Here is a 20,499-nt window from a genome sequence, read left to right as displayed (position 1 = left end):
AGGCCAGCCATTGTCTTTCTCCCCGAGCGCCAAGCTTTACCAGTGTTTTCTTTGGGAAGCAGGAAATTTGATGACTGGCTACCTGCTACAACAACATCCTGTGCTGGAGAAGGCCGATTTACCTATTATGTCTCCTTTCCGTCACGTGTAATTGGTTTGCCACCAGCAACGGTGTGGGTTGTCCCAGACCATCCACTCTGAAACCCATCTATTCTTCTGAGCTATGATGCTTCCCCTGTTACATGCTATACAATTTCATATGACACATTTTCAATCCACAGTGAAGGTTGTACTAAATGATGGAAACACCATGCATATTGGTTACCAGCAGATGCTGTTTTTCAGTCATGTAGAAGTTACACCTGTTTGTCCATCTTATTCCCATGTGTGTATGTCGTACAACAATCATCTGTCATGTTTGTCATGTTTTGATTTAAATACATAGCAGAATAATTCATAGCTCAACCCATGTTTATTTTAAATAGTGCCCTTCATGATGGGTTTTCATGGAGTGCTGCTGTAAAAATGATCCTCCTTTAAGACTACAGAGGAAGCATTCAAAATGTCCACGTGCTGGATACAAGATGACAACCTCCAATCTCACCCATAACACGTCTACAGGTAATATGGAAGACCTGGACACCATTAAATAAAAACAGAAGCCATATGCTCTAAGAATACAGTTGACCAGTTGAGTTAGTTTGACCAACAACTACATAAATAACTATATAAATTGTATACGCAGTCGCTCAATGCTGGCCAGTACACTGTAATTCATAATATTTACATACCTTATCAACTGAAAGAAATATTCAAGAAATGTTCCAAAAATGGAAAGAATTTTCCATTTGCCTAAGAATATTTATTCAAGATTTCAACTGCCATTTTTAATACTCCATGTATATTACCTGTAACAATATATCAACTGAGAAAAATTAGAAAAAAATAGCTTGACGAGGAAAAGTAAAACAACAACAAAGCTATAGAAACAATCAAACAGTGTGACACATTTGAACTGAAAAGAAAGTCAGTCATTTGTGGCTTTTTTTTTTTGAGTGATTTTTTTTTTTAGTTTTCACCAAAGCGCTGTTTTCCAGGTCATGGACGGTAAGGTTTCACAGGCTGACACAGCTCATGTCTCCAGTAAAACGTCCCGAGGAAAACGCACTGGGACTTTGTTCAAACAGAATCCTCAAGCAACATTTGCGCAACATTTCCAGGGAGGGAAAGCTGTAGGGAAGCTGTAGTCTGTCGGCATAAGTTCTGGGATGTCCCTGAAGGTGTCACAGGAAGTCTGTCTCACTTTGAAGTGAATCTGAAGTATTCTGCCAGCTCTTCCAAGCACCCAAGCCTATGTCCTTATTCCATGTTGGAAAAGCATGCTGGAGAAGTGTTAAACCGGCACAGCTGGATGCAGAAGTCTCTGTGCCCTGAGCCCCGCTCGGATGTGCACAAGTCCAGTTGTGTGCTCTTGTGTTGGGGTGGAGCACCTGCAGGCGTCCAGCCGGCATGGACGGTCTGCTCATTCACTCTGAGCTGGGCGAGGCCGCGGAGTCTACCTCGTCGGCCTCCAGGTCGTGGGGGGAGGCGGGCTGTCCTCCTTTCACTCTCTTCCACTTCATCCTTCGGTTCTGGAACCACACCTTCACCTGCACAGGACATGGAAGCAGGAGGTCATTCAACACCACCAAAGGCACTGCGTCACTCTTAATCAAATGGAAAAATTAAACTCAGAGCAACTGCCTTCCTCATTGTAAAAATTTACTTCCTGGGCTTTATAACCTTCATTAATTTATCATAATACAGTTTATAACCTAAATTTATATGGTACTGATAAGCCATTAATTATGTAGAGTATATAATCACAGCAAGGCACAACACTACACAAGCTGCAATCTTGGACATAATGTAACACTTTTGGTCTTGTATCCTGAATTCATTTTCAGTTCACTTGAAAGTTTCCAGCCCCATAAAATATTAATTACACATGGAACAGCTGCTTTTGTAATGGATATGATTGGGTAATACTGTTACAACTGACACGCCAGCAGATAACAAGTCTACAAGGCCTAACTTGAGAGAATAATTAGGGTGGTGATTTTCTATAGGGCCAGTGCTCTGAGCCCATCCTGACATCATTTCCTGCCTCCATCCTGCGTGACTTGGGCTCTGGGGAGACCAGACAAGACCTCTGCGCATCCTTTTCTCTACACACTCCAACAACACGGGAGCTCAAACTTTTGGTTCCCACACTATTTTAGGTGCCTCTCCTTGTCCAAAGCTTCTGCCCATCATCTGTGTGAGAGCAGGGCCATCGCCTGCCAGAGCAGGGGAGTCGTGTCGGAAAAACATAGAGCAGAGACCGAGGGGGGAGCCCAGGATGGGGCCGGCGCCTGGCTCGCGTTCAGAACGCGGGCCTGGGAAATGAATCTGAGCTCGACCGAGGCCATGTGCGGTCATTCAGAGACCTGCGGCCTTGCTGAGGGGAATGGAGGGGAGGAAGGGAGGGAGGGGAGAATTTCTGTGGTCTTTGTTGCTCCTCTTAATGTACAATGTCAAGCAGAGACACCTCCACGGTTGGGAAATTTGTGGAGACTGCGGATAGCTCAGTTGCTTTTGCCATGAGAGGCACTGTTTTCCAGTAAATTATTCTACACTGCTGCAGAATCTCTGTAGACATGTCTCAACATGTCCAGCGGTCAGATACAGATTGACACATGGAGCAGATTCACAGTATAACAGCAGCAGGAAAAGCAACAAATGAGATGCCATATTTATGTGTGGACTTCAAACACTCAGTATGAGTGATATTTAAGAAAAAACACTGTTGTGTAAAAGCACTGGCTGATGAATCTGTGAGGTGAAATGCTCTCCTGAGCTGGTGCAGTGATCTCACAGACATGGACAAGTGTGGAGTAGAGTTAAGTCACTAGTCTCTGGATCTCAGAGATTGTGGATTCAAATCTCATACATATATGACGCACCACTGTTGTTTTTTTGAGCAAGCTACCTTTCTCCAGCAAAAGCCCAGCCTAACGGTCTCTTGCTTGGCAGATCAAAAGCAGATGGAGCTTTCTCTAAAGACATGAAACCTTGGACATGCAGCGCATAAAACAGGGAGTGCGTGCTGAAGACCGTTCCCGGAGGAGAATACAACCTGCCGCTCGGTGAGGTCCAGGTTGACGGCGATCTCGTAGCGGCGCAGCCGGGTTAGGTAGTTGTGGTGGGAGAACTCCGCCTCCAGCTCCCGGAGCTGCTCCTTAGTGAAGGCCGTGCGCTCCTTCCGCGCCTTGCAGCCAGAGTCTGCCTTGAAGCCGGAGTCCTGGCTTTCTGAAAGGCCAAGAGAAAGAACCGAGAACTGAGATGGAACCCTTAATGACTGTGGGCCTTGTCCCTTCATATGAACACACTGTACAGTTTTTTTGTCAATATTGACAGATCATGGCATAATAGATTTAAATCTTACAATAGTCTTGAATACATTGCAAGACCTGATTCAGCGCTGATGATTTTTTGTGTTTAACTTGAATTTTGTTTTTAGATCAATTTATTTTTGTCTACATCTGGTCTTGTCCTGAATTAGGTACCACCAGCTTGATTCAACTGCTAAAGGTAAAATTTTACTGGGACACACACAGGCTACATAAAGCACACCTAGCAGCATGTACACAGCTCTTAGTTCCACCACAGATGGTACTCTTGAGTGCGGACAGAGGTGTTAAAGAATGTATTGGCACATTTTAAAACTTTAAGAAAAATCCAAAAAGACCAAGAAGGAAATTGGTTTAACTGTAGCTATGTACAGATTTGTCATTCTGAATGTCATCTATGTAAACTTATGGTGATGATGAATAGTGTTTGTCTGTGGTGTAGAGAATGGCTTTGTGTGGACTGCCCTGATACCATCACCATCATTGTGGTTAAGTACAGTGTTACAATCAACTATTGTGTACATACTTCCACAAGTTCCCTTCGAATTATGGCAAAAGAATGAAAGAAGAGGCAGTCAGACTTCTTCATTTCGAAAATGCGCCATTGCATAATCGTAGCTGTTCTCGTGTCAAGTTAAAGCCAGTGTTAAAAAAGGCAGAACAAGCTCACACATGTTCTATGTGAACACTGTTATTTAAAATAACACTGACATTAATAGTGTATTCAGTAAAAAGAAAACGATAACGATTTCCAAAGTGAATAATGTTTTCATAACGAGGGACTGCAATGAATTTAAAGTGTAATACTGCCTCATTTTTCTAAAAAAAGGACGCGACGTAATCCCTATGAAATGGTGGTAATTTGTTACATTAAGATCGTCTTCATGCGATGCTTTCCGAATTTTGAGGCCTGGCAGCAAGACGGTTCGTAATGGTAAGGCCAGATGTGAATCGGGCAACCCAGACTGTGTGGTAACTGCTGACAAAAAAAAAAAAACGGTTTCGACATCAGACTTCAGGAAAGCAGCCTGCGGCTTTGGTCTCGTGTCGAGAGTGTGTTATTGTTATTATTATTTCTCTTTTTCCCCTATTCAAAACCGCATGAACTCAACCCGACCGCTTTCACAATGTACCCGTCTGGACTGTAAATGGAGATGAGGGTGCGTTTTTTTGGGGGGGATGAGGGGCGCCATCCAAAGTAGGCTCTCTTTAGTTGTACACACAGGTCTGTCTCACAAAGCGGGTCCCAATAAATATCCCAGCTGAAGCCCTGTTAAATTTTAGGGAGCTGCCACTGCGCACACAGGGAGGGGAGGGATGGGGGGGATCCTTGAGGCAGACAGCATTTGGCAGAAGTTGAGAAAATGTGGTGAAGTAATTCTTCTTTGTCAACACTAACGTGGCCCTGCTGTTGGGCCAGTCGTAAAGAGGTAGTTGCTTTATAAAGGAGACAAAAAAGTACAGATGTGTGCTGTATGTTTGCTCCTGGTGAAAAATATTAAAATAAAGAGTCACACTGTGTTACAATGTGAGATGAAAAATATCTGGGGTGCATTATTATTGGGAAGTATATACACCCTGCCACCATTTTCAAAGGTATTACACTTATGTTGTAAACATATTATAATCTTATTTCTTCTATAATATTGACATGCTAATTGCAAATTTTGCTATTTTTCAAATCCTTTTCTTCACTAATTCTCTTTTAGTAATTATTATTTTAAATATGTCAAAAGTATCCTGTGTCAAGTCTTTATAAAAACCCGTTGTTTGTATTTTACTGCGTACGTTTAAGAACACATCTATTTTCACAGCTATAAAAAAGCTATAAAATGCATCAGGGACAAACGGTTCAGCTGAATGACACAAATGGGTCACACTAGATGACGTTCGAATCAGTGTCATATCTGTAAATAATGATTTAAGCGCCCTTTTAACATTGCGTATTCATATTACTGAGCGAATATAAGCTTCACTTCTGCACGTGCGCAGCTGCATTTTATTGCCAGGTCAACCTTCCTGATCTTCACGTATCACCAGCATTTGAACCATCTTAAGGTAGAATATACAGTACTTTCCTAGGAAATATGCATGTAAATTGGAGCTCGTTATCCTACCTCTATAAAGTTTAGGCAGAATTGAATTTCTTTCAATCTGCGCAATATTTGGCTAGACGATTGTATTGCACATGAACACCGGATTGTAATGCAATGCGTGCAATGAGAAAGTTGCGTTACGCGTCTTCCCTAACAATAGAGAAAAGTCTCCTAAAAGGGGATCGCTAGCAAGTTAATTTACCAGACATGGCCTGGCAAGCGTCTTCCGTAATGCTTGAAGGCAGCCGAAAGAGAGCCAGAAAACACGGTTGTCGTACAGTAATCTTTTCAGTCGTCAAAAACCTCTTGCCTACTTTTGGCGTAAGGTAATATTAGCCTTTGTGCAACTGATTTTAGTGTCCACCTTTCATATAGATAAATTAATGTTAGGTTTAATAGGGTAATAATGTATTAGGGTATAGAGGTATTATATTTTATGATATTTAATGAAGTATTTAATGATGCATTAATTGTGCAACTGTTTTGAGGATGTCGTGCCGCAGCATATGGTCTTAAATGGAAAACATGCATTTGCAACAAATGAATGAGGTGCATGTACTGTCTCCCCATTTTTAATATTAAAAAAGGATAGTACCAGTATGTGTGGATGGCGATTAAAGAGCTCTGGCTTTTACTGATTCAATTTACCAGTTGTCTACTGATTGTAGTGATTCAGTTTTTCTGAATTCTCTTGATTCAGGGTTTCCTTGTTTGCCAGAGAGTTCAATGGCCTAAGTTTACCCCAATCCCTCCTAATTAAATTGCTCAACTGTGTGGGCCACAAAACAAAATGGGATGATTAATTGGAAATTTTACACCATGGAGTTTGTGTATGCCAACTCTTTAGTTGTGGGGACACAACAAAAATGAGGGTTAGATTTCTTCCAGAAGACTCTTGTGTCCAAATCTTCATTGTAATGTTCCTTTCTCCACAGTATGCACATTAATATGTCCATTTTGTAGTGCTTGGTTCCAAGTTTTGTTTTGCTGTGACAAAAATATTTTGTAATGGTTATAATGTCACAGTTACAGACATGCTCACTTCTAAAATATCCAACTACTGCCAGTTTAAAGGCTCTGAACAATCCTTACTATAAACAATAGTTTTTGATCCTGATAGCCAATTTCGAATGCTCCAAGTCTGGAAAAATGTAACACCACTGTTACTGCCTTTTCCACTACAGTGTTAATGAACTATGACTGTTGAAATGAAACTATTGTTTATTATCAGTGCACTGCAGGTTCTACCCAGGAAAGGTTTACCAGTGGGAAGGTGTCACATCTGATACTTCCACTCTGAGTGAGAATGTGATGATATGTTCATGGTGATTTGGCTAAATGACAGTAGTATGGTGATATCGGCGCTGTATTTTTGTGCTCTGACAAAGAACAATTGTCCACATAGTGTACAATTTTAGTCAGGTGTTTTTATAATAGAGTATAATGTTGATGTTATTGTGTGTCAAGAAGTTATTGATAAGACCTTGCAACTATATTCGGTCATCACAGCAAAGATGATAGGATGATTTTAGGACAGACGTACTGTTTTGCCTACAAATGCTGCAGTTAGATTCTTATTCAAAAACACAGAGACAGAAATGTGTACGATCACCTGGTAGTGTAAATTTTAAACCAAAGAATCATGAAAATCTGGATCTGGATCTCAAAACCACCTCAACTATTATACAAAATCCATTTTGCCCGTGGGATCACCTTAACATCTGTTCCTGTTGAACAGCGTAAAGTGCAGTCTTTAATTGGCAAAAATCAATCTCGGAAGTTAACGTTAACTGTTGCGTTGATAACGTCCATCAGCTCATAATATTAAGTTATATTCGTATATTTAAGATTCAACATAGCACTCACACAGTTGCTTAAGATAAATCAAAGACTACTAATGTCTGAACACTCCCCACAGTGCAGGCCTGTTTGACAGTAGACCAGTCTGTCCAAAGTTACTGTCTGTACTGACTCTGCCTTCCTGTGGTCTGATTCTCCTAGTTTGTGGAGCGCTGCTCCAGTGGTCCAGTCCATGACTACATTATGGCTGTAATTATTACATTATGAGTTGATCTCACAGTGTAGAGGAGGTTAATAAACAGCCCTGGCTGTCACTGAAGGCCAGAACCAATGAACCACCCCCCCCCCCCCACCCCCCAAAAGGAACCTGAAAACAATATAGGGAAGGAACTGTTTTGAAAGCATTCATATTGGAACATTGGTTATATATATATATATATATATATATATGTATATATAGTTTAAGTTGAAGATCATTACATTATCCCTGTGAAACTCTGAAACTCAACTGAATAGATGCAAAGGTCATACATAATTATAAAATACTATATTCCTAATAACAGCACAAAGCAACCTTGGGTTTGAATGTCTCCTCTGCCCTGTGAAACACCATGTCTGTACATGTATCTGTCTATGCAGTAAAAGTATACTGTAAGCAACAGTGTTTAGAATGGTCCATATTGTAGTCATTTATGCAGTAATGATATAAAAATAGTCACAAATAAGCTATAAACAAGAGTGATATACTGGCACCAAGCAGTTTAGTGTTGTGAGGTTTCTTCAGATATTACGCTTTAACAGGTGTAGTGTGTAATGTACAAGCTAGCGTTGCCCATTTGAGCCGATTGATGGTTGGCACCAGCACTCCCTCAGAACCCATAACAAACCACTCCAACCCACCTGCGAGTTCTCTCTTCCGCTTTGATGCCTTTTTCTCAGTTTCTGTGGGTATTGAGCTGTGGGTAGAGTACTCTCCCTCCAGACACCTGGCCACAGCCCCGGGCAACCTGTCGCCCCCGATGCTGTCGATCTCCCCCCCTGCACCGCCCACCGCTGCGCCCGTGCAGGGCTCCTGCCCGCGGCTCTGGGGCTCTCCGCCGGGGAACTGCCAGTCCGTCCGCTGGTACCCGCCGTGCTGCTCAGCGTAGAGCCGCTCCTCGCGGGGGTACGCCCCCGACGCCAGGCAGGAGCCGGGGAAGTCCGTGTAGGCCAGGAATTCTGGTTTCTGGTGCAGGGAGAAGGGCATCTGCTGGTAGGGGGGCAGGCCTGCGCCTGGGACCCCCGAGTGCGGGTTCCGCGCGCACCCCCAGATGGGGCCGCCCGCGTGGGCGCTCCTCATGCAGCTGCTGGCGGGCTGCTCCATGGCGACGCGCAGGCGGCGGGTCTCTTGAGAGCAGTGGGGCAGGTCGGCCTAGCGTGTCGTGACCCAAAAGATGAGGGGTCAGCATCCACTGGTTCTTCTAAAAGTGCATAGATTCTAAGCCGCGTCCCCCTATCTGAATACCCTGTCAAAGCGGTTTTAAAATCCTCCTGTGGGTGGCCAAGGAGACGTAGTTGTGAGAGGCCGCCTGAGTGCTTTCCCTGCTCTGTGAGTCATGCAGCCGGTGGGCCCGGGCGAGCGATATGACCGGCTGTGCAGCGCTGCGTCCTCTCCCAGCTCCAGGGCCTGCCTTCACGCCTCTGAGGCATTCCTGACCAGCGATCCCTCCTCTCTTTTTAAACACTCAGGTGGAGAAAGAGGGGAGAGTTTATGGAGTGTAACGCGAGCCGGCGGGGGTGGAGTCCTGCAGCCCACAGCGCCGTCCCCCCTCCAACCAACCCCAGCCTCATCACCTATTAATCACAGGGGGAAATTTTATACGCCAACATAATGGGATTTCCAGGCACTGGCTTTTTTAAAGGAACACTGTGTAAAATGTAAAATGAACACCAGCATTGGGGAAGGGGGCTCTGAACTCTTCTCATTGTATTTTTTATTTCTTGGGAGGGGGGTGCAGTCCAACCTCCAGTTAACTACATCCGAACAACAGCACCAGCCCATCCTTACAAAAAAAAAGCTGTGCTTCCCCCTTTTTAGTGCCCCCACACTTCTACTGTGATTCATTTCCTTAGACCGTGCTAGTTTCTCACAGGCTGGAAAAGTGTCCTCATGTGCCATTGTGTTAGAATATAATTCCCAAGATTCCTTTCACAGTCTCCTGCTCATCAAACAGCCCTTCCTTTGCCAGCTCTTAGTGCTTTATCATTTATGACATGCAGATACAGTCTGCAGAATCAAAATGCCAGAGGAAACATATTTTGAGAACAATACAGAAACGCGCATGTTAACTAACAGGGATTGTCTGATACGTCTTATAAATATCCTTTTAAACTTGGGGAGTTTCAATGACATCCTCTCTGTCCAGTTGATATTAATGTGCTATATCATCAATGGATTGTTAACCCAGAATTTCAGTATTGTTCTGTTAGGTCTTTTAAAGAGACTTCTGTGTTCATTTAAATGTACTGTCACGTAATTGCACAGTGTTTTATTATTATTGCTGTCCCCTGTGCACTTTTTTTACGACGGCTGCATGCTGACGCTCAGAGAGTGATGTCATTTGCGTCCGAAGACAGTGAATCATTTCTCGCTCTTGCTGCAGAGCGCAGGGCCCGGTTTGATCCCTTAGTTCTATGGTGGGGGGGGGGGGAGGGTCTGTGAAACTCCCATTCACGCATCTGCCATTAAAAGTAGTTTTGTTCATGGTGTGATATTTGCTTTCTTGGAGCACGCAGGACCACAGTGTGATTTAGCCTGACCTATACAGTGTTCTGCCTATCTCTCATGAAGACAGTACAGTGCACAACACGCTGGATCCAGATATTAATAGAGGCACAGAAAATGTATGCTTGTTTTGCTTGCTTGCGTGCCTTAGAGCACATAATTGACTTGATGAGATCATTTAGACCAGTGAGAGGAAACATCACCCCCTGTGAGCACCTTTGTCTGAGTGCCAAAATGCTGCTTCTATGTCACGAAAAATTACAGTATATTTCAAGGGTAAGCAACACATGCAACATTTTGACTTTTCCTGCTTCATTCATTTTCTTTACAGTTCTTTACCTCATTGATTAAAGTGTGTATTTTACTCTCTCTCTTAAGCAGACAGAGACCAGAAATACACAGAAGATACAAACCATTTGTGCAGAGGTCAATGAGCAGAGTGAAATAAAAAGTTACAGGCCAGCCCTTTGCGCTTCCTCCAACCTCAGCTTCACCAAATGGTGCACCAGATGTGTCAGAGGTGAGACCGCCATGGCCTGTGTGGTGTCTTTTAACGACAAAGCGAGCTGTTCGGCGTCCCACGGCGGGGGGATCAAAGCGCGCCCGGGGTGTTAGCCCTCGGTGCGCGCCCCCTCCCCCTCAGACGGCTGACGGCTGCTCCCCCCCTCTAGCCTGGGCAGCGGTCAGCGGCGTTGCGTCAGCGAGGGTGAAAGTGTCTGTGGTCAGACAGAGATTGTTTCCAGTGATGGGGCGAATAGCTGAGCCATGAGGCAGCCCCCTTTTATGCGCGCTCTGCGCTGAACTCCTACCGCAGTGTGACTGAGCTAGCGTGCGGGGAGGGGGGGGGGGGTCGTGTGTATGAACGAAAAAGACAGTTGTGTGTATGAACGAAAAAGACAGTTGTGTGTATGAACGAAAAAGACAGTGTGTGTATGTGAGAGACAGAGAGAGTGAGAGAACAAAAGAGAGAGAGAGAGAGAGAGGAAGAGGCAGAGAAAGTCCTTGTGTTTATTTGTAGGTTTATCCAGAAGACCATGCTTCTGGTGATCTCCTTCCCCACCCACATAAAGTGTTATTTAACCATACCTCAGCTTTCAACAGCTATGAGTTGTAATGAGAGTCATTGGATATCCACATGCACATACCCTTGTATGATTGCTTAGGACTGTGAGACAGTAAGACATATACCACATGTTTCATCACTGGTTATACCATAGCTGTATCATCGTAAATGTGTGCTGCCTCCATATTTTGTCATAGGTTCTCTGTATTTAATCTTTTGTTATTATGGTACATAGAAGATTAAAGCCTTTATTCAAAACACGCTGTTCAGAATCAAGATGTATGCTGCATGTGGCAATGTGTTGGGATTTTGTTCTTCAAGTGAGTGAATTTGTACTACTGTATATGTATTGGTTTGAGTGGTGTTTAGTGTGTGTATGTGTGTGTGTGCCTGTGTGTGAGAGATAGGGAAAGGGAGGGATAGGGAAAGAAAGTGTGGGCGGTGTATTGTGTGTATGCATTAGTTTAATGATTTAATGAGTGTGTGTGTTTGTGTGTGAGAGAGAAATTAGTGTGTGAACGAGTGAGTTTACGTGTTTATATGTATAATTTACGCGTGAAAGTGAGTGTGAAGGCAGTATGTGTGTGTCTGCATGTGGGGGTGTGAAATGTGAGTGTTTGTGTGTCTTAGCATAACGAATGTGTGTATGTGAGAATGTGCCATGGTGTTGCCACAGTCTCCTTAAACCTGTTCTTGTCACTCAGAGCCCCAGGTTAAATGAAGTGGGTGGGAGTGGGGTGGGGGGTTGTTTTCATTTGATCCATCCTCATACCCCCAGGATCACCAGCGTCACTGACTACCCAAATCCCATGTCTGTCCAGGACTGTTCTGGGGTCAGAGGGCCGTGGGGCCAGAGTCCACAGCACATGCCTTTGCCCCATTGTGAGAACTGACCCCAGGATATCTCTTATGCATCACTCCTCTGTTACAGACAGCCAGGTTGGATTACTCATTCACTCCCTATTTTGGTTCACTTGCCCATTCATGCCATAATCACATGGAATAAAGCACATTTTTACAAGAAAAAAGTCATGGTTTCTTGTATGTCCTACTCCCACTGCAGGGACTTGAAGTTGGGTTTTGCATTGTGTGTTTGGCATAGAAAACAGATTGTGACATTTCTGAAAGGGCCTTCAGCACGTTAGTCATTCAATGATCTCATAATACCCACAATGGAAAATGACATGGAAAGCCAGACCCTTATGTTAGTCTCCAGTAAAGAGAAGATCCTTATTGGGAAGAAGAGGGATGTCAGTAATATTATGAGTGATCAGCAGGGCAGGACTGCATCATAGCATGCTGCATCTCTAGGATCACATGGATATTGAATTATTTGATGGTTTAATTTGTGCAAAACATCCTGTAATTTGTTGTTCAGTCAGGGAATAACTAGGGTGACATTCTGTAATCACATCAATTAATGAGAAGAGTTGTTCTCTGAATATAAAATTTCTGATATGGCTGGTCAGCTCTTGCATACATGTGACTGTTGCTTTGAGGTAGTAGAACCAATCTAGCTTTTCTATCTCTATGGTGAGTCCATTCCTGGGACCCAATCAGAGCAGCATGGAGGATTGGGTTGGTGCCCATATTCAGACACATCGGCATGATAACAGACACTTAACAGAAAGGAGAGATGCTCTCTCCAGAAAAAAAAACACCAAAACAAAACAAGAACACACTGCTGCCGCCCTCTAGTGGAGAAAACACAGGAGTAGGGTATTTTTATTGCTCTCTTACTGAGGCGATACACGAGAGAGGCTTTCATTGAAGTGTGTCATTGTTTGTCCACCTGTCATGATCACTGTCTTTGACTGTTATGCATTATTACCATTCTAAAACGTGAGCCTCACCTCACTGGAGTTGTTGAGAACGGCTCTGATATTTCCACACAAGACAGCTTCCATATACAGCATTAACGTCTTACGAGCTTTAATGCTGAACTCGTCCAGCATTTGTGGTTTCTGGCATCTCACAGAGGTGGCTTGCTGTGAATGTTGTATATTTTTTAATGTTGGTGTGTTTACAGTCGGCCCACGCTTCTCATGGAGAACAGACCTCAGCGTAATCTGGCCCATATATCATAGCTGGAGGGACACAGACGGGAGGGGGAGAGAGTACATTCATCTGGCTTGTTGTTTGACCACACAGTGTTTTTGTGTGGTGCTGTTTGTATGTTATCTGCCGTCGAAGCCTACGATGAATAATACATTGTAGTTTTAGGGCAGAAAGTTCTGAAATCCTGGATAATTTTGGAACCAGTTTCTTCGGTTGCAGACATGTTTTGGTTACTTTGTATCTCTTGAATCACAGGCACCATATGTGATAAAAAAAAAACATGTAATTTAGAAAAAACTTTAAGAAAAAACATGCACATCATGCCCATCAAAATTGAACCATATTGAGCATCTTCCCTAATTCTTGGATGCTGTATGAGTGAAATACTTGGGTGCATAGATGCACATAATGTCACAGAGACATGAGTTGTATTTTAATCATACTACACCATAATTGTATTGCTCGGACCCACAGAAAGTGCAAGCCCATCATATGTTAACCAGAGACAAAACATAACTGTACAGCTCTGTCTTAATTTCTGTTGGACAGGTTTCAAGCAAAAGGCCAATACATATTCATATTTGGGTGAATTCTGTATCCATGTAGCACTTTATCAGGTTTATCAATGCCCTGATCCATTGAGTGAATTGAGCAAGCTGGTATTCATGTTACTGTCACAGTCAGGGCCCATTTCCACAGCCCTGTGTGAATGGCCTCTATGGCTCATATGGATGGTCGTGTATTTTTTTTAGACGATTGTCTTGTGGACATCTTCCATATCGTTGATTACAATTTAAATGACAACGATTATAATGATGGTGATGACGATAATGATCATAATTAAGAAGATGATAACAATGCTAATACTGGCTCTCTTGACTCATTGCCGAGTTACTGTGGCCCGACCTCTCTTCTCTCAATCTCTTACTCTCTATGTCCATTTGGGGGGGCAGCGCTGTGTGTGTGTGTGTGTTGGGGGGGGGGGGGGGGGGGGGGGGGTTGGTATACCGAAATGATTCAAACACAGGTTTCTCAGAGGGGAGTTTAAAAAAAAGTGAAAGAGATGAAGGAAAAAAAGAAGGGAGCTGGAAATGAACGTCAGGAGCTGCAGACGGGGAGTTCGGAGATGTGCTGGAACAGCGCCCGCGCTCAAACGAGCTGCTCCTCAATCAGCGAAACGTCCCAAGTGTCTACAGTAAACTCCATCTCACTCCTGCCTGTGAGAGCTGCGTGTACCCGTCCTGCTAAATCAATTACCCTCCTCCTGCTTTGGAGACCCATACATCAGGGGCAGAGGATTCCAGAGGAGGAGCAGTTGGCCAGCGCTGATCTCCCTGTTCTGCTGCAGTTGGCTGTTTTGTCATTGTGTAAGATTGTGGTGTTCCGGCAGAGGGTGGTTCTGAATCACCCCGAGGTCGGGGGGAACTAGGTGGTGAGGTGGTGAGGTCTTGTGCTCGATTCACCCCCGTCGGGACACACAGCTCTGGTACATCTCTCCCAGTCAAGCCTCAGGATAAAAACCACACAGTGAACATGGCAAGATGGTACCTTCAGGTATATGTCTGAAATAAGGCACCTCTGACTGGCGATAATAACCTCATGACTGGTGTGTGATGCTGCCCTGTGAGACTGTGCTGTGTGATGTCCCATCGAACATTCCAACCTATTAAAAATTATCTTCATGTGAAAAACAAAGAAGTCATTATGCAGCGTTGATTTATCTGTTATGCTGTAAGGAAAAAGAACATAAGAACATATGATGACTAGAACAGGCCATTCGGCCCAACTAAGCTCGCCATTTCTTAATTAAAGAGTATCCAAAACTGCATCAAGTCTAGACTTGAACACAGCAAGGGTCTCTGCCTCAACTACATGACCTGGCAACCTATTCCATGTATTGATAACTCTTTGTGTAAAATAATATTTCCTTATATCAGTGCGGAACTTACTCTTAACTAGTTTCCATTTATGTCCTCTTGTTTTACAGACTGAACTCACCCTAAAGAATCTATTATAGTTAACCTTATTGATGCCTTTTATAAATTTAAATACCTCAATTAAATCACCCCTAAGCCTCCTCTCGCTTAGTCTAAATAGGTTAAGTAACTTGAGTCTTTCCTCGTAGCTTTTGTATTTCATACCAGGAACTAATTTAGTTGCCCTTCTTTGAACCTTTTCTAGAGCTTCGGTATCTTTTTTATAGTGCGGTGCCCAGAACTGCACACAGTATTCCAGGTGCGGTCTGACTAAGGCATTGTATAATTTCAATATAACCTCTTTAGATTTATACTCAATACTTTTGGCTATATATCCCAGCATCCTGTTGGCCTTTTTTACTGCTACAGCACACTGCCTAGATCCTGTTAAGCTTGGGTCAACCATTACTCCCAAGTCCTTTTCAAATTGAGCACATTCTAGTTTTTTTTCCGCCCATGAAGTAGTCTCGTCTAGGGTTCTTATTTCCCACATGCAAGACTTTACATTTATCTAAAGTCTTGGAATATACTGATTGAGTGCTTATGTCTTAATATGCACAGGCTTTTAAGTGACATTTACTTTGAAAATGACAGTTTTCATGAAAACCAATGCAGCTCCAAAGAATGCATGCAATCTACGAGGTGCAATGTATTTGCTTAGGCAGTATATGGCTTAGGCATGTGAATTCTAAGAGTACCAAGGGATCAGTGGAAGCTTTAAACTCTTGCATGTGACATCATTAAAAGCTGCTCTGTTTCAGGCCCAATGATTGAAGTCACTTCATGTCTGCCAGTGACATTCAAGCCTCGAGTCACTGTTGCTGTAGAGGAGGAGTGCTTCGTGTGCCCCATCCAAGGGACCTGGACAGAGGATGGGAGCTCTTTTCTCCGAGGATCAGAGTGTGTGCTGAAGGCTGCAGCCAAATGCCAGGCTTTCACCTGCCCTCACACAGTTGGCAGGAGTTAGCATCCTTATCTGCAGATTATTATGAGGTTTACAAGTAGTCACTGTGCAGGCACATTAATAAGGGCAAAGTAAAGGCAAAAAAGTGCAATCCAATAGTCACATGAAAGGTACATACAGAAAAAAACAATCCACAGTACTGAACATAATATGTCAGTCCTTCACACTGTGTGGTAATAGCCAGTGCATGAAACCCAAAATTCCCCAGCACACCACATTATACAGATTGGCCCCCCTGTGCAGTTCACGGTGGGCCACCTGTGTGCGTGCATGCACAGCAAATCGCCATTCTGGGCCTCAGCCCCCAACGCGCACATCACTGGCACGCCAGGGCTCCGTTCTGCATGCCTCCCCTGTTTTTAGTGGACAGAGAGGATGCGGTGTGTGGGAGCCAAGAGAAATTGATTTCATTTGGCCCATTGTGGTAATGCTTTTGGGCATGTTGGGCTGAACAGTCTGGGAGTTGGACCCCTAACAAGATGTCCTGCCTAGAAGGCAGAACTAATCAACAAAAGAGCAAAGAAAAGGTGACTTAATGGAGCTTGAAAATCAATACGTACCTGTTGAATTTAAACATCTCCACGGGGCTTTGTGCTGACTGATTCTTGGCGCCCGTTTTCTGCCGTGGAGCGTATTCACTTCCCACAACAATTTCAGAATTTAAGCATTCCCATTTTCTATAATTATTTCCTTTGTGTTCAGCAGTTACACAGTGCAAGCTGAGACGCTGCATATCTCTTTGTTAATCAATATTCAGTCATTAGTTATAACTGATGTTTCTTTTATAAGCAACCAAAAGTTGTAATTAAGAAACCGTTTATAATTTTTTTTTTTTCTGTAGACATGGGTTATTTGTTGAAAGTTAAAGACTGACTACCGTTCTAGAATCATTTTGAATATTCAGTTTGTTCTTCTGGATTTGATTCAGTGTGCTATGTGCTAAATGGATTTTCATGCTGTGGTTCACAGAAAGAATGGAAATGTCTCCCTCTAGTGGGCTGGATTTTTACACACAAGGCATTTTACAAGGCATGGCAATTATTTTGATCGTGCTGCTTTTGGGTGACCAGACAGATACAAACAGCAGATCAGCCACACGTCCATGAGCACACAGCTGACAGTGAGAATTTATTACCTCGAAGAATAGACAGATGTCCTCTAACCAATCGCTGACGTGTGCTTATCCAGTCACGCAAGGCTAACAGATCGCGGCAGGTTTCTAACAAGTGTGCTTACACAGAGTAAACACTGTGTGTCTGAGCAGCTATAAAAACAGAGATGAATGCTCCTCTACTGTAATCACAGCACACCTGCATCTCTTCAGTAGTGACGTGTGTCCTCCGAGCTCTGTCACGCACTGACTCAGTCAGAATGTCAAGCTCCAAAAGGAGGATGGGAGCTTCTGTGTTTTTGGGAGTAATTTCCTTCCTTTTCTGTGGAGCACGAGGGGCGCAGCAGAGGACCTGACACTGCACCGAGGGTCATCTCGTCAGAGCTCGGGAGCAATTATTCATTAGTATCACCATGGTAATTACCCAAGCATTCTTTGCACCCAGCGATATTCAAACACTGGCCTGGTGCATTCAGCAGGCCTACCGCACAGCATTAATTACTGGTGATGTCAGTCAGCATGGCAGGTGCAAATGGACCGGCGCCAGCCGTCCACCCTCTCACCATCAGTATTAATGCAAGTTGTCGGTCTGTAGAAACGGGGGCTTTTTCCAAGCACACCTGAAGGGTATGGAAGCTGACTTATAAGCCATATTGTCAGAATGTAGGAGGGAGGGTGTCAGCTTGCTATGCATATGCATGCAACAGACACCCAAAATGCGACACCCAAAGAGTTATGCTTGGAATATCTGTCTCAGTGACAGCAAGATCTCTCCCTTTTTAAAGATGCAAATCACAATTCCCAGACAGCAGCGTCATGTTTACCTTCCCCTCTGTGTGTAGTTTCAAAGCCTTGAGCTAAGCAAACCTCTTACCTATTAAGAATAAAAGGAGAAAAGCTCTTAATGTCACATAATTATTCCAGGCAACGCTGTAGGTCTGCTTTCAGCACCTGCAACCAAATCTCCCTCCCAGAAATTGACAGTATTTAAAAATCAGCACCGCTGTCCAACACCAGGGGGCACTCCAGGACTGTAATCGCTCACATGAATCATTTATCTGCAAATTGGTCTACCGATAACCATTTTGACACATTTTGACACAAGTGAATGGATTCATTCCGTTGTAGTTCTTGACATCAAAAATGTGATACATTTGGAATAAATTCATTTTATGTGTGCTGGCCGGATCTGAATTTGAGTTGATGGTTGAAATCAACTCCATCACATCATATCAACCCATCGCACCCCTGCTGATTTTCCAGTACATCAGCTCTTTATATCACATTACAATGTAGTAAACACGCCATTATTCACATTATGGCTTTGTGGAATTGTTATCATACGGTGCTATTTACGCAGTGCCTACGAAACTACAAAAAAGCCCCGGAGAGAGAGCCCATGTGCATTTTTACAGCCGCTGGTCTGGCATGTTGTTCTCCGAGCCGGGCTCTCGTTGAGATCACCACAATCAATGCTGATAAATAGGAGCCTCATTTTCCCCTCATTTTGTGTGGTCTGTCCGGAACTGCTGCTGATCCGGCCTAATTATGAGGTCTGGCGCTCCTGGCAGAGGCTGGACACTGCTGCGCTGCTGTGGGTCCGGTCCATCTGGGGTAGCAGGGAGGGTGCAGACACGTGGCATGTTGTTTACTTGAGTTGTCCCTCGTTAGCCATCACTTCCTCCGCTGGGTGTCTTCAGATGCTCTCGTCATGTTGTTTGCTGGTTGATCTGATGACTTCTTGTACAGGCATACGTACGGTTTGCATTTAGGTGTGTTTTTTTTTTATTCCTGTTACCATGGCTACATCTTTATTGGTGGTGCACTGTGTTCATGGGTGTCACACAGCAAGGCCTTTTTGTGTCACTTGGAGCCATGACACTCAGGTGTAGAACCCTGTTAGGACAAGACTTCATTTCCCATAAGACCTCTCTGCATGTACAAGAATACTGTTGCCATATTTTAGCTGCTGTGAGCTGGGGAGGGGGAGGAGGAGGGGACAGATGGTCAAAACTGAGCCATGCCTAATGCGAGTGCGGCCTGTCCACGTTTGCAAGGAAAACAAGTCCTTTAGAAGAAGGAACCTTAGAGAGAAGATTAGGTGCATCACAATAAGGAAGGGGTTTTACAATATACACATTGTCTACAATATAGACATTGCAGACTGCCTGGTGTGTGAGCCGTATGAGGGACCCCCAGGTTCAGTTGACCCCGGTGTGTGAGGGACCCCAGAGATGGCTGTTTATAGTGAAGGGCGAGAGCAGTCACCCCACCTGGCCTCGAACCCAGTTCTACAGGGAGCCAACCATGCCACTTTGACCGCGACGCCAAAGAGCCAGGCTCGTCGGTGTGGTAGTCAGAGCACATACTCAACCGTAGTGACGGCACTCCATCACACAGACACACTCTGCATGTAATACGAGAGTGCTTCACTAGGGAGGAGGTAACATGTGTGGCTACATGTACATCTAATACCCAGGAAGTATCAGATAATATTGAAATAAGGGAGAGCAAAGTTCTGGAAAAGTTACAAAAATATTAGACAAATAACCCAGCAGGCTGTGATAATATATACCCGAAAGTACTTAAAGTATCAAACTAGGGGTTATTTATAAACGATCAAAAAATATGTTTTGAATCCTTTGTTCAATTTCCATCAACTAGAGGAATTCCCGGTGGAAATAAGGCAGCAATATCAGTACGTGAGGTCCAGAGAACTACAGGTCAGTTAGTTTAAGTTACATCAGATTTTGGAATCGATCACAGCAGATAATGTAGAATTACACCTGTGAAAAAATAGTATCACAAGGGAGAGTAAATGCAATTTTCACAGAGGGAGCCTGTACAATTTTCCTGGACGTCTACAAGGAAATTACGAATCACTGTTACTATATTACATTTTTGGATTTTCCAAAAGCATTCAATAAAGTACCACATGCCTGACTCATCCAACTGAAATCAACAGGAGTGAATGGACTTGGATGTCAAAGTGGATTAAAAATCGTTTTCTGGGCAGAATGCAAAGAACAATAAGAGGAATCGCATGTGAGCAAGGAGTTGTGGGAAACAGAGTGCTTTGGAGACTGGCATTAGGATGTCTCCTGTTCGTTATTTCTATAAATGAGTTACTTTCGTCAATGACACTAAACTCAAAGGTGAAGCAATCTGTCTGGAAGCTGCTATAGTAGTTGAAGAGGATATAAAAAGAATCCAGAACTGGGCAGACACCTGACAAA

The 20,499-nt window shown here is 43.7% G+C and overlaps 1 protein-coding gene across 1 annotated transcript; it reads right to left on the bottom strand.

Moving 5' to 3' along the window:
- Positions 1-1,259: 1,259 nt before the first annotated feature.
- LOC118793947 (homeobox protein MOX-1-like) lies at positions 1,260-9,002 on the bottom strand. Its single transcript, XM_036552043.1, has 3 exons — positions 8,228-9,002; positions 3,158-3,330; positions 1,260-1,649 (listed from the first exon to the last, which is right to left on the bottom strand). Exons 1-3 carry the CDS (start codon positions 8,688-8,690, stop codon positions 1,527-1,529), a joined length of 759 nt encoding a protein of 252 aa, XP_036407936.1. The 5' UTR covers positions 8,691-9,002; the 3' UTR covers positions 1,260-1,526.
- Between the last annotated feature and the right edge of the window lie 11,497 nt (positions 9,003-20,499).

The sequence above is a fragment of the Megalops cyprinoides genome, chromosome 19 (assembly GCF_013368585.1).
Source record: "Megalops cyprinoides isolate fMegCyp1 chromosome 19, fMegCyp1.pri, whole genome shotgun sequence".
Lineage (NCBI taxonomy): Eukaryota > Metazoa > Chordata > Actinopteri > Elopiformes > Megalopidae > Megalops > Megalops cyprinoides.
The sequence above is the reverse complement of the archived record's forward strand: the minus strand, read 5'-3'. Positions and strand labels throughout refer to the sequence as shown.